At 57.5% G+C, this 12,918-nt stretch overlaps 1 protein-coding gene across 7 annotated transcripts in view; it reads left to right on the top strand.

Annotated features, from left to right (window-relative positions):
• Positions 1 to 12,363, top strand: part of NF2 (neurofibromin 2) — a 49,637-nt gene extending 37,274 nt beyond the window's left edge. For 3 of the 7 annotated variants that reach the window (XM_042805772.1, XM_042805768.1, XM_042805767.1), the window contains 2 exons: positions 499 to 658; positions 10,887 to 12,363. In XM_042805772.1, the coding sequence (XP_042661706.1) occupies positions 499 to 658; positions 10,887 to 10,937 (211 nt within the window). In that variant the 3' untranslated portion in view covers positions 10,938 to 12,363. Of the gene's footprint in view, positions 1 to 498; positions 659 to 2,043; positions 2,049 to 2,445; positions 2,986 to 10,886 lie in introns of those variants that run through there. The other 4 variants (XM_042805769.1, XM_042805771.1, XM_042805773.1 and 1 more) reach the window with 3 other exon arrangements.
• The last annotated feature ends 555 nt before the right edge of the window (positions 12,364 to 12,918 follow it).

Below are 12,918 nucleotides of genomic sequence, written 5' to 3' on the forward strand. Positions count from 1 at the left end.
GCTCACTCCCACACAGTTTACAAGCTAAATCCCTCTTAAAGCATGAGAAGTCAGTACATCAGGGTCCTTCCTTACTGGAAGGATTTGTGCCTTTGAGTCTGTGAGCTGGGTTTGAGAGAGGGTGCAGTGGAGTAGAGCAGCGTGGTTTAAACTGCTGTTTGGTAGACAGAAACTCTGCAATGTCATGGTGCAGTTTCACTCGGAAAAGGGGAGACTTACAAATACCATCCAGCAGCTCCAGCTTGGCTTAATTTTTTTTCTAGTACTGTAACACAGTTTTGTTCTTGGGTCAGCTGTCTGGGTCCTCTTTTTAATAATGAACAAATCATTGCTTGGAATAGTTTACTGTGTGCTGTAAACTAATATCGTCAGTTCCACACACTAGAAATTATGAAGATAAGGTTTTTTTCTGTTATAATTCTGTTATCGACTGCCATGGTATCATGTCACCACGTGCAGCTGGCCAGTGCTAACCCAGGACTTTTTTGTGTGTGCTAGGGTAGAGTACATGGAGAAAAGCAAGCACCTGCAGGAGCAGCTGAATGAGCTGAAGACAGAAATTGAGGCACTGAAGCTAAAGGAGAGAGAGACAGCTCTGGATATATTGCACAACGAGAATGCCAGCCGAGGCAACAGCAAGCACAACACTATTAAAAAGGTATCGGAGGGCTCCAGTTTGTATCTCGCCTGATGAAACCCTTTACAAACAACAACAAAATAACCCTCCCTTTTGGTTTAGCTTTTGCACAAGTTGTTATAATAAAATTGTTTGATCTAGGCTTTCTTCCCCGGCTGCTTAGCTTTGGATCAGGTTGCAGAGAATTTCAGCTTCTGGTGGTCCTGGCTTATACCTGCCACAACCAAACCTTGTCTCTTCAGCGCTGTGGGAAGGGATGCAAAGGTCTCGAGGTTTGATGGTCTCGCTGAACCTTAACAAAAGCTGTACAGGGATGCTGTTAGATGGGATCTGCTACCCCAGTGACCCCAGGAACAGGAAAAGCCCTACCTGCCTGTTGCAACCGTTCCCTACAGACGTTGCAAGGAAGCAGCATTTAGCTTGTCTGGTGAAAAATAAGGGGAAAAAAATACTCCTGACTTAGGGGCTTTCAGTGGAAAAAGCCAAGAGCCTCGTCCTCTCTTTTAATCTGTTCTCGAGTAACCTGTAGTGCAGCTTCAACTACTAACAGCAAAATCTTTCGCTAGCAGGGTGTGTGTGAGATGTCTGCTCCCTGTGCTGTGGACCCTGGAACCACCTGCCTCTAGAAATGTGGTTGAGACGAGTACCCGAGCCAAACTAGCCCGGGGGTCACACCCGGAAGGTCACAGCAAAGCCCATTCTTTATTTTCACATCCCGTCCTCTTCCTTTTACTTAAAAGCCCTGCCCTTCTTCCAGCTGGGCTCAGTGTAACGAAGGCCTGGGAGCACATCCATAGTTGTTATGGTGGGATGTAGTGGTCAGCCCCACTCAACTGCAAAGGCTTTTATCCCGCAAAGGATAAAACCAGCTGGCTTTCTGCTAGCAGCTGTCCTTGCAAAGGATTCCGATCTGTATGGCACGGGATGCAGGCCGTGGTAACAACTCCAGGTTTTAAAAACAAATCCTTCTCTGTACTACTCCCAGCTGAGGGTTGCGTCTGAAAGGTTTTTGAAAATATCAGTTCACACCAACTGTCATGGCTGGGAGTTTATGATCACTGAATCGGGGCAGGAAAATTAATCTAGCGTGTCTCACTTCCCGGTTTTCCCCAAGCTAGCCCCAAGCTATTCGGGTTCCTGTCCCACCAGAGCAGAGAATATAAAAATCTTCAGAGGCCCTTTTGTCATCATAGAATCTGAAGATGTTTCTGCTCCCAGTAGGTTTAGTTAGGTTTTTCCTCCATGCTCAGAACCCTCAGTTTAAACAGAAAATGCTAAATTTTCGCTTCTGACAGACAAGTTCATAGAGAGCTGATGGTCCCATTTGTCTCGCTTAAAGAAGGTGGCTGGGCAATCATTTTGATGTCTGTCAGGGCTCATCGCTGTAACTGGGACTGTGTGGTGAGTCTTCGTTACTTTGAAGCTGAAGTCTTGTCCTGTCCCCTCCCTTTAGCAGGGAACCAAGGCTGCCCAGCGCCTGCATCTTGGCCAGAGGAGCAAAGGTTTTTAAATAATAGTCTTGTTAGTGGAGAACATTGGAATAAAATTACAGGCTGCTTTTGTTCGTGTCACCAGGAGGTCAGGAGGGCTTTTGTCTTTGCAGCTGTGATGGAAAGGAAAACGCAAGACACTGGAAATGGAAAAGGGGATAGCAGTTCAGCAGTACTTCAATAATACCAACCCTCTGCCCCACCTGGAAGCCGCTGATCACTTCAGCGCTCCGGGCAAACTGTACAGATTGAACAAATGACATTGCTCATACCACAGAGGATTATTTTTCTGTTGTTCGTTTTATTTTGCTGGTTTAGCCTCAAGCCCAGGGCAGAAGACCTATCTGCATTTGAGACTTCAAAGTAGGTTATTCCAAGGTACTCTGCGTGGGGTGATGGGATCGCTGGCTGTCATACTAACCCCTGCATGAGCTTGCCTGCGATAAGCACCGCTCTAGCCAGCTCCCGTTGCTGCCGCCCCTCCAGCCCCCCGCCTCGTGCGCCGCAGCGGGGCACGGTGCCGGGGAGAGGGGGCTCGCACCCTGCCCGGCCCCGCCGTGAGCGCGTGCCCTGCCCCGGCTCCCGCTCCCTCGGTAGCGTTCACAGCCTCCCCGCGCTCGTTCTCGCGCCTGACCCTGCGTGCTGGGCACCGTCCTTCCCGGCAGAAGTGGAGTTGGCAACGTCAGTGCGGGGCAGTGCAGGCGTAGGTGCTTAAATAATTAAACGTGCCAGGTTTTGCTCTGCTGCCGGTGGCTGGGAATCTATTGGAGGAACAGGGTGGCCTTTGAAGATTTCTTTAATGAAGTAAATCAGGACTTTTCCCCCTTGTGTGCTGTAGAAAGACGTTCAGGATTTAAACAAAAAAACAACCACCAAACAAACCCCATCAACTCTTTGTTGCCAAAACTGTCTAACAGGCTAGAAATGCACGCCTCCGTCTTGGAGCGGAGCAGCACGTGGACGCGTTATCAGCGTCTGCCTGTTTGAGAAGTATCACGGGAACGTGAAGCAGACGGTTGAGGACAGCCGGCGTCTGCAGGCAGCTCCCGGGCAAGGCTGCAGCGGGGGGGTCGGAGCGGGGAGGCTGTGCTGGAGGTAGGGCTGTTGCTGGTCGCCGTCGCGCCTGGGGACGCCGGCTGTCAGAGCCGCTCTCCTCCCTGCCTGCGACGCCTCTGCCTGTCCCCTGCCTCCTTCAGCACGCCGGTGACTCCTGCTCTCTTAACACCGTGTCTCTTCTTTCTGGAGCCTGCTTCCCTCTGAGGGTTTGCCCTCAATCTGTAGGTTGTGTGTGTGCAGAGCATCGACTCCTTTCTTCGGGAGGATGCGTTTGGGGGGGAAGCTTTTTTTGGTCTTTCCTTGACCGTGGTTCTTGCACACCCACGGGGTTTAGCGAGTTTTGAGTGGTAGCGCTAAGGGAAGGAACAGCGTGGATGCTGCAGCAGCAGTGCTCACCAAAGTGGGTGGCAAACCTGGTGGTGAGTGCCTTTGGAAAAGGCTTTTGTTAAGTTACTCCGGGGGCTTGCGCAGCCCTGCCTGCATGTCGGGCACTTCCAGCTGCCTGTGGAGCAATTCCCCAGCACCTCTGGAGCTCTCTAGGGGAGGCAGGAGCATGCTTTAGGTGCAGATTTCTCTCTGGCCGGTTCCCAGAAGCGATCAGCACAGGTTTGTGCCATTCTTGAATGGACCAGCCCTTTCAGGGCCGCAGGCAGCGCTGTAAATCACTCAGGTTGGGGTGTTGTGCTGGCTGGCTGCTGCCAGCCGCTCTTCGGGCGGCTGTGGGTGTTCCTGAGACAGGCTGCTCTCATTGTTAAGCAGTTCCTTGGGGAAAAGGCTAAAACGAGGAGTGACTCTGCAGGTCTGGGCCACCTCAGGGGAGGCGTTGGATGTGTCTCTGAGGCAGGCTGGCCGTGGCTGAAACCCTCTGTCCCGTCCCGACTGGCTCGAGGAACTCTGTGGCAGGTGAAATTGGGGCGAAATCCACTTGTGGCTGCAGCGCCAGGCAGCGGAATGAAGTCCTGACAGTTTGTGAAAAGACTAATCCAGCAGCTGGGAGAGATTCGGTGCCTGGGAGGAGCCCCCATAATTAAACCAGATGCACAGCAAGTGCTGTGGTGTGACCTCTGGGTTTTGTTGCCTGCTTTTGAAGACGCCTGCGAAGTTTTTCATGTTTAATTACGTGGTTAACATGCTAATCCCTTTTTATGAGCGCTGTGGGCACAGCACAAGTACCTCGTCTGGAAGCTGATTTCCCTTCTCCGTAGTGCTCTCCACCGTGGGCTGGTGCTGCTGACTCCAGCCCGCTCGGCTTCGGGAGGGTTTGCTGCTTAGGCTGTAGTAGAAGATGAAAAAACCCACTTCTTCCTCGCATCCTCCAGTGTAGGAAAGCTCCCAGGACAGGCTGCCGCTCTAAGACACAATCAGGTCTTTCATTCCAGTTGCTTTCTTCTTGCACAGTCATGCTTATTTGCTGTGACTTAAGCCCTTTGAAGTATCTAGGCGAGGAGCAAATCTCCACTCCCCTTCCCAGACAAGCGGCTTTGTCCTTGAGCAGTGCCCTGGTCCTTCAACAGACAGGCTTGGCCTTTCCCTGCCAGGCTCTGGGGCAGTTCTCGGCTTTGTATGGGACGCAGTGTCTCTCTGAGGCTCGAGCTCGCTCCTTGGGGCCAGCATGTTTGGTGCCCGTGGGGATTGTGCAGCCGGTGGTGGTGCTGCTGACTACGCTCTTGCTGGCTCCTCTCCTGGCTGATCCTGGTTGCAGTGCAGCGTTGTGCTCAACTTGGGTCACACAAGTTTTTTTTTTTCCTATCGTCGAGACACTTGGAGCTTGAATAAGCTACTTCAAATCTGCTTATTTATCACCGGTAGACTAGTCTGGGCTTCTTCCATCGCCGGGTCACGAACAGTCATCTTCTACCATGTTCCTACAAAGGCAGCGTCATCCCCTTCAGATTTAGGCGATGAGCAGCTCCTGGCTGCCAAGCACGGAGGGGCGGGCGAGGCAGAGCAGAGTGGACTTCTGCAGGCTTCTCTTCACTCCTCTCACCTTCAAGATATGCTCTGGTCTGTCCTCTGCCGCCGTGCAAGGACACTGGTGAATTAGTGATGGGCACTGCCATCTGAGTCTCTCGTGATGCAGATACAAAGCTGCTGTGCCACCACCAAATGTCATGAGGCTACTTAATCATCTGGACAGGCTGAACGTTTTTGGGAGGCTGGCGCTGGGGCAGATGGCTTCCCTCTGCCCGTTTTCCAGCTGTACCAGGCTAGCACCTTGCTAGGGATCGCTGAAACACAGCCCTTGAGGCCTTCGACAAATCTTGTGGGGTCTCTTTGTCATCTCCTGAGGGCTCCCTCACCTCTCCCCTTCTGGGACCTGCAGATGCCCCTGCCTGAATGGGTTGGCTTTGCTCCGGTGGTTTGCTGGGGAGATGGAGGATCACGGCCATTTCAGGGAAGGAAAACGTTCTTGCACCTCTGGATCTTCATCCTGCAGAGGGGAGGGGACCAGCACAAGAAATACTTCTGCTCTGGGAAGGGTGAAAGGAGGGAGCCTGGGTGGCACGGAGCAGGCTGAGCTGCACACGGGTGGGTGCATCCTTTCCTGCAGGCCCTGTGACAGCCCGGACACAGATGAGGTGCTCTTTAGTCTCGGGCAGAACTGCAGCATTGCCGTGGCACCGCTGTGTAATCCGCTCCCGCCAGGAGAGGGGAAGGCTGCGTGCTGCAGAGCGGGCACGCGCCCAGCGAGGGACTTCCCGGGAGAAGCAGCGCCGGCATTTCCCATCCCCTCGGGAGCTGTGAGGGCAGAGAGAAGAGATGAGCAAGGATGCTGGCTTTTTGCGCTGCCTGGCACCTGGCTGGGACGCAGACGAGAGCCAGGAGATAGCCGGTGAGAGGAGCAGCTCTGGACACCTCTGGGCACAGGTTTTCTGAGTGCAGAAATGGAGGCACCATCCCACACGGGTCTTGCCCACACATAACGAGGCTGCGTCCCTGCTAGGTTCATTTTCTTCCTGCCCTCCTTCTCCTCGGAGCCGGGAAGTGAAACTCCCTGGCAGCTAAACTAGGACACAGCAGCCTCCTTTCCTTGTTTACAAGGAGTGAAAGGAAACTAGGAAACGTCAGCCCTATCAGCTATTTTTGTGGCAGTCTTTGAAAAGCGTTTCCTTCAAATGGAGCATCATCTTCTCTCTTTTAAACGCGCTCATCAAAGCGTTGGAGGCTGGGGGAAAGTTGTGCTTGGGAGAGAATAAATGGCAGCGTGGGAGTAAGAGAGAAACGGCGAGGTGGGGACTGGAAAGCAGGGGGAAGGAAAAATAGGAAGGTTTTGGTTTCAAAAGTAAATGTGGGAATTGAAAGATCCACCTGGCTGGTGGGGACGGGGGAGTGGGCAGGGATGGAGAAAGACGTTCAGGGGAGCGGGGGGTGGAATAAAGAGGATTGACTGTATGCAGCACCGGGTGATGATCTAGCGGGGACCGTAGATCTCCCTCCCAGCAGCAGGAAGACATCCCCAGCATCGCACGGCGTGAGGTGATGCTGCTGGGGGTGGCACGAGCCCCCCTCTCTTCCAGCCCGCCCAGCCTGCAGGGGAAAGAAGGAAACAGCAAGGAAATGAGAAATTTTAAATCTTCCCCCCGTTCCTCGGTCCCCGGGGAGGATGGGGGAGGGTTGATGTGATTTGCACCCCCCTTCCCCTCCCCATGCCCCAATCTCCAGTGGCGGGGGGGGGGGCACGGGCTCCCGTGGGCTCGCTGGGAGCCCGGGCGGTTTCTCTCTATTTGGTTTGCCCAGCCCGCAGAAGTTATGTGCCTGCAGTTATTGGATTAGCTGCTCTAAACCGTATTTGGCTATGAAGGACTTATTGGGTTGCTTTTGTTTGTTTGTTTTTCTTAAATCAAATCAGTCCAGCAGCCCTGGGTAAAAGCAGAGCTCGGAGGAACCCCAGCGTAGGAATGCAGGGAGTGGGACTCTTCCTTTTCTCATATCTTGATTCATTTGAGCTCTGGCAGCTTAATTGCGCTCCTTCTCTCTCTCTCTAAATTTTCTTTGATGGTTCTGGTAGTGCATTGTGGAGCCCACCCTCCCTCCTGCAGAAAAGAGATTATCATAATACTACTTGTAAATCAATATTTTTTTTTTTTCCCCTGTCCGCACTGGCGAGAATGTAACTTGCTCTTAATCACTCTGCCTTGCCTGCACAACGTTACACTACTGGTATATGTATTTATTTCTTTTTGCCTGGCTGGGCCAAGGGGAGGCAGAGGGTGCAGAGAGTTTGCGGGGGTGCCGGGGGCCACCTTAGGGCTTTCCCGCAGCAGAAGGCAGAGAGGCCATAGCAGGGCTGCACTCTCCTCCCCAGCTGCTCTCCTCCTCGCTTTTACTTCCCGGTGCAGAAAAGAGCAAAATCGGTCGCTCCCTGCGTGAGGGAGTGGGATTTCCCCGCAAAGAGCTGTCTGGGGCTCGTGCCGTGGGGCTCCCCGCCGGCTGCCGCGGCGCCTCCCGTGCCCCCGCAGCGCTGGGTGGGATGAGTCAGGCTGCCCCAAGGAGCTTTCCCTCCGCTCTGCCCCTCTTCCTCCAGCGGGTCCCTCGGGTTTTGTCCTGCTGCAGCCGCGCCACACTTGCTGTCGAGGCCACAACACCGGCCGGTGGCAGAGCTCTCCCATCAGCGGGGATCGCCCTGCCTGCAATTGCTCAACAGCAAGAGAAACGAGAATAAAAGAAAGAAAAAAGGAAGCGGGGATGTGGGGGGGGGGAGTTTTTCCTCCAGTCACAGTGGAGCATTGGTGGTGGAGGGTCAGTGTGCAGTCAAGAGCAATCCTGATTTCCTCTCTTGATTATTCATGTGCCTGACTCATCGGATGTGAGAAGGCAGCTGCCTGAGCGCGGCCGGGCGGCCCCGGTTCCCGGTGCGGGTGGTCCCACCGGCGGCTGCCGGAGGTGCCTTCGCTCCAGGGACGGTGGGGGCAGAGCAGCCCGAAGCTGCTGACCCCTTCCTCTGCCCAAGCTGCCGCCGAGCTCTTTGCGATAACCCAGCTCCTGCTAAGGAGGAGCTGTGCCTGCATCCCCCTCGGGTGATGCTGTTCTAACACCCTCCAGGTTACTGGGGGGAAAGGCAGCTGGGGGTTCCCCCTTGGAGGAGCCTGAATGGGAAGAAATCCTCCTGCCCAGATGCTAGCACTGCATGAGCTTCCTGGCTGTCTCAGAAACAGCCAGAACATAACAAGGGGGTGATGAGAGATGAGGGGGGGGGGTGCCTCTGCGCAGTGGGAGCAAGGGGGGCGGCGTGGGTGCTTGCTCTCTCACCACTGAAATCCCCCTGGGCTTCGGGATGGCAAATTCTGGCTCCTGCCACCGAGCCACAGGGCATGGCCCGTGGGGAGTCAGCGCTCGCACCTCTCTGCCGGACCCCGTCGCATCGAGACCTGGCTTTGCTCCCTCTCCCTCTGTGTCCACAGCTGGGATTGTTCTTCCTGTGCCTCAGTTTCCCTGGGTAGGTAAAAAAAAAAAAAAAAAAGCACCAACAAGCATCTCGGGGAGCCTTTGGAGGTGACAAATGAAAGCCCCTGGTGAAAGACCGGGCTGCATCTCGCGCTGGTGCTGGATGCTCTCGCAGCTCTGCCTCCGCGTGCTCCCCCCCGCGCTGCAGCGGCATTTGCTCAGGAGGGCCCAGCTTTGGGCACGGAGGCTGCTGCCCGAGAGGCACTTTGAGGTACCCCAGGATTGCAAAAGCGGGGGGTGGGGATTAATGGAGAGCTGCGTGGAGCTAAAGGCAGGCTCAAAATAGCCAAACCTCCCTTATAAACCTGGGGGAAACCTCTTCCCTCTCCGCCTCATCAGCGGTTGTAGCCGGCTCCTTTCTTTCCGGAGCACTGAGTTTGCTGGGGAGGGGCCGGGGGGGCATCTCCCCTTGCCGTGCTTTAATGGGGCGGGGAGGTGCTGGGATGCTCTGATTCACCCTCCAGCCTGCAGAAAAGCTGACTTCAGCGGCAGGGCGTTAGGAAGGAGAAAGCGGGCGCGTAAATGTTCCTCCTCGGGGGTGTCTGGCCTCTCGGAGGTCTCCCCAGGTGAAGCGGGAAAGTGAAGCTCCCCTATTTTGGGCTTGGGGGGGGGGGGGCACGGGCGGGCTCCAGCGTGAACCCCGGCAGAGGCGTGGGACCCCACCCAGCCCTCTCCAGCCCCAGGACACCCCAGCGCCCCGCTCTGCGGGGGGCCGCGGTCCCCGTCCCTGCGCCCGGTCGCTGCGGCAGCCCCCGCTCAGAGGGAAGGACCGTGCTCCACGCCGCCGGGTCTGCTCGAGGTTTTAAGCGCCAAATTCTCTGGCCTGTGACCCAGCCAGGTGTCTGCTTGGGATCCCAGGCAGGATTTCTGCTGGAGGAGCCAAAACGAAGCCTACGCTGGGGCCATCGGTGGTGTTGGCAGCCGGCTGGGGCTGCCCACTCTTTTTTTTCCCTCTCCAGCCTTGAAAGAGAGGCAAAGAGCTGCCCGTAGCACACGGAGCCCCTGACCCATCTCATCCACCCCCCATCCAGCTTGGGGGGGGGGGGGGGGGATGCTGGAGGAGCAGGGGGATGCTGAGGAGGAGGAGAGCCAGCCCTGGCCCAGGAAATGCTGCCAGCAAAGGGTATTAAGCCCCTGCAGAAATTTCCTCTGCAATACAGATTTTTTCAGAACGGCATTACAGCTGCGAAGGAATTACTGAGGAAAGGCCGTGGGGGGAAGCGGGGAGGGGGGAGCGCTTGGCTTAACTCGCTGTAACGTGATCCTAGGATTCCTGTTTCAGCAAAACTGGCGTCCCCGGAAGGCACCGCTGCTTAATCCAGCTGAAACGAAGCCTTCACAATTAGCCGGCTGGTTTGGCAAACTCTTGCGGTGATTCAGCAGCTGGTTGGAAGGTGGCACTTCTCCCACCGTGCTCCTTTGGGTGGTTATCCGTAAATACTCTGATTCCTTCCTCGGCGCTGAGGATGTTTCTTTCATCTCTCGTTTGGCCCGTTAGAAAACGGGCTCGCGCTCCCTCCGTGGGGTATTATTATTTTGCAGATAGCCTCGCTAGCGCTGCACAAAGCTTTTCTGGGCCAGGTTTCCAAGTCCTGCAGAGCTTTGGCTCCAAGGACACGGTCCTGCGAGCGAGGGCTCTCCGGCGGGACAGAGGGAGCAGGTCTGGGCTGAGGTCCCGGGGTGGGGGGAAGGCGGCAGCCCCGCGCTGGTGCCGGGACGGCGGCGGCGAGCTGCGTCGTGGCTGCTTGGACCACACCGGGCACGTCCGATCGTCCCATCGAGGGTGGTGCGTTGGGGTTGGACGTGAACATGGGGGCACAAACGGCCCCGAGGTTACACTGGGGGAAGCCGTGGGTTTAGAGACGAGCGTGGTTCTCCCTCTGGCCTCAGCTGATGGAGGTTGTTTCTCCCCCAGCTTTGCAAGAGCCCCGCGTGTTCCCCCACCGCCCGGGCAAGGAGAGGAAGGAGCACGCTGGACCCTCGCCCCGCGCTTCGCCTTCGGGCTGTGCTTCTTGTCGTCGGGGGGGGGGTTCGGCTGCTGCGGGCCTGCACGACACCCCTGCGCCCACCCTCCCCGGTGTTTTCGGAGGGGCAGGGGCCGGGCCAGGAGGGGATAAAGGCAGCGGTTCCCTCCTGCTTAGCCCTGTGCCCTCCCCGGGGCGGGGAGGGGTGGGGGGTGAAGCTGGGGGTGGGTGCCTTGCGGGAAGGAGGGGGGTCAGCCCCGTCCCCCTTCAGCCGCCCCCTCTGCTCTCTTGCAGCTCACCCTCCAGAGCACCAAGTCCCGCGTGGCCTTCTTCGAGGAGCTCTAGGAAGCGACCAGCCGCTCAGCACCGCCGCTGCCTGCCGGCCAGCACCCCCGCCAGCCGGAGCCCCCCCCCCGCCCCAGACCGGGGCCGGGGAGCCGGGCATCGCCCCCCGGCCCCCCCGGGGGCTGCCAGAGCCTCCGCACACCGCCAGACTCGGGGCCCGGCTGCCCACGGACTGTGTGACGTTCTCTAGCTTAGTGTCCGTTCATCCTCCTCCCTGCCCCTCGTTTTTTTTTTTTTTTTTTTTTTTCCTGGTTTTTTTTTTTTTTCCCAGCCTTTTTCTTATTTTCCTAGCGTAGTTTTTTTAGCTCGGCCCTCCAGGTGTTCCCTCCAGCGCTGGGGTCGGGGCTGTGGCCTTGCCCCCCCCCCCCCCAGCCTGCCACCAGAGGAACGTGCCGAAGGGTCTCCGGTGGCCGGGACAACGTCCAGCCCGGTGGCCTCATCCCGCCGGCTGCGGCGTGCCGGCCACCGAGCCCGGTGCCGGCGGTGCCGGGAGCCCCATTAGGCACCCAGAGCATGTCCTAGTAGAGTGCTGTAAATCAGGGGCCGTCGCGCCGGCTCCCCCCGCGCCCCGCGGAGCCGGCAGGCAGGAGCGGGATCCCGGCGGCTGCGGGGACCTCGGGCTGCTGCTTCTCCCGGGAGAGGAGGCAGGAGGTGGGGAGGAAGGGCTCCTCCTCCTCCTCCTCCTCCTCTCTGCAAGGGGTAAGGAGGAGGAGAACAGCTAAGTGCCAACCAAATGAAACAAGTCTTTTTTTTTTTTGCCCCTCCCCGCAAACTGACAAACCTGGGCAGCTTGAGGCCGGGGCGGGGATGTCTCCGGGGGCTCATGGCTGGGTTTTCGTTGGGTGCCCAGCTCCAACACCCCCCAAACATCATGTGGGCCCCCCCCAGCTCCTCTGAGCCTCCCCGGGCTCTGTGCCCTGGCAGACGAGCGCGGGGGCTGCCTGCTCCTGCCTGTCCTTCCGCGGGTGCCTTTGCTCCCAGCTCTGACCCCCCGGCCGCGGCCGCGGGGGGAGCGGGGATACCCTGACCTTCCCTTCGTGTCTCCATCCCAAATCCTGCCCTCCACTCGGGGGGGAAACCTCCCTTCCAGCTGCGATTTACCCTTTAAGGAAGCCGGTGCTGCCCTGGGTGTCCCCCACATCCCCTCGGGACCCCCAGTTCCTCCCTCCCACAACCTCCCATTGACCTCCAGCCACACCGGAGTCAGCCGGAGGGTCAGCCCGGGGCTCGGCGTGTAGGAGATCGCGTCCTGACCCCTTTTTATTTAAAACCGCGCCGCCTCGGACCGACACCCCGCACGCGGCTGCGATTCGGGGGGCTGCGGCCTGGCACAGCCGCTTTCCCCTTCCCCCCGGACTGTTCTACTCGGAAGAAAGAACGGTTTTCTCCTTCGTTCGAATAAAAATTCAAAGCACTAGGTCTGGGAGCTGGGACTTGTTTGGTTTTGTTTTTTTTTTTTCTCGGGAAGAAACCTCGCAGAGCCCTTCGCTGCCGCAGTTGGCGCCGGGGGAGGTTTTCCTGGGAAGCACGGCTGCGGCCCTGGGATCCCTGCGGGGCCGGGATGCCCCCCCCCCAGTCCCCCAAATCGCTCCAGGGGTCCCACTGGCCCCAGTCCCACGGGGCTCCCCCATCCCCACTTGCAGCAGGGTGCCCTTCTCCCTCCCAGGGTTTGGGGTGCCCCGGGCAGGGGGGTGAGCCCCGTGTTTGCCGTCCCTGGGGCTCTGCCCGACTCGGCCTGCCTGGAATAAATAAATGATACGCTGCATTGACCTCCATTTTTTTAATTAATGACGGATAAAACCCCTTTGGTGACGCGGGGACCCAGCTGAGCTGCCCGGTGGGGCTTTACCAAACCACCGTCGGTGCTGAACACCCCGAGGCCGGGCAAGACCGGACCCTATGGGGCTGCTCCCAGCCCCCCCGGGACTTGACTCACTCGGCGATGGATGCACAAAACCCCGAGAGATGAAGCAGCTCCTGG

Source organism: Tyto alba, unplaced genomic scaffold, assembly GCF_018691265.1.
Source record: "Tyto alba isolate M040663 unplaced genomic scaffold, T.alba_DEE_v4.0 Super-Scaffold_44, whole genome shotgun sequence".
Classification (NCBI taxonomy): Eukaryota; Metazoa; Chordata; class Aves; order Strigiformes; family Tytonidae; genus Tyto; species Tyto alba.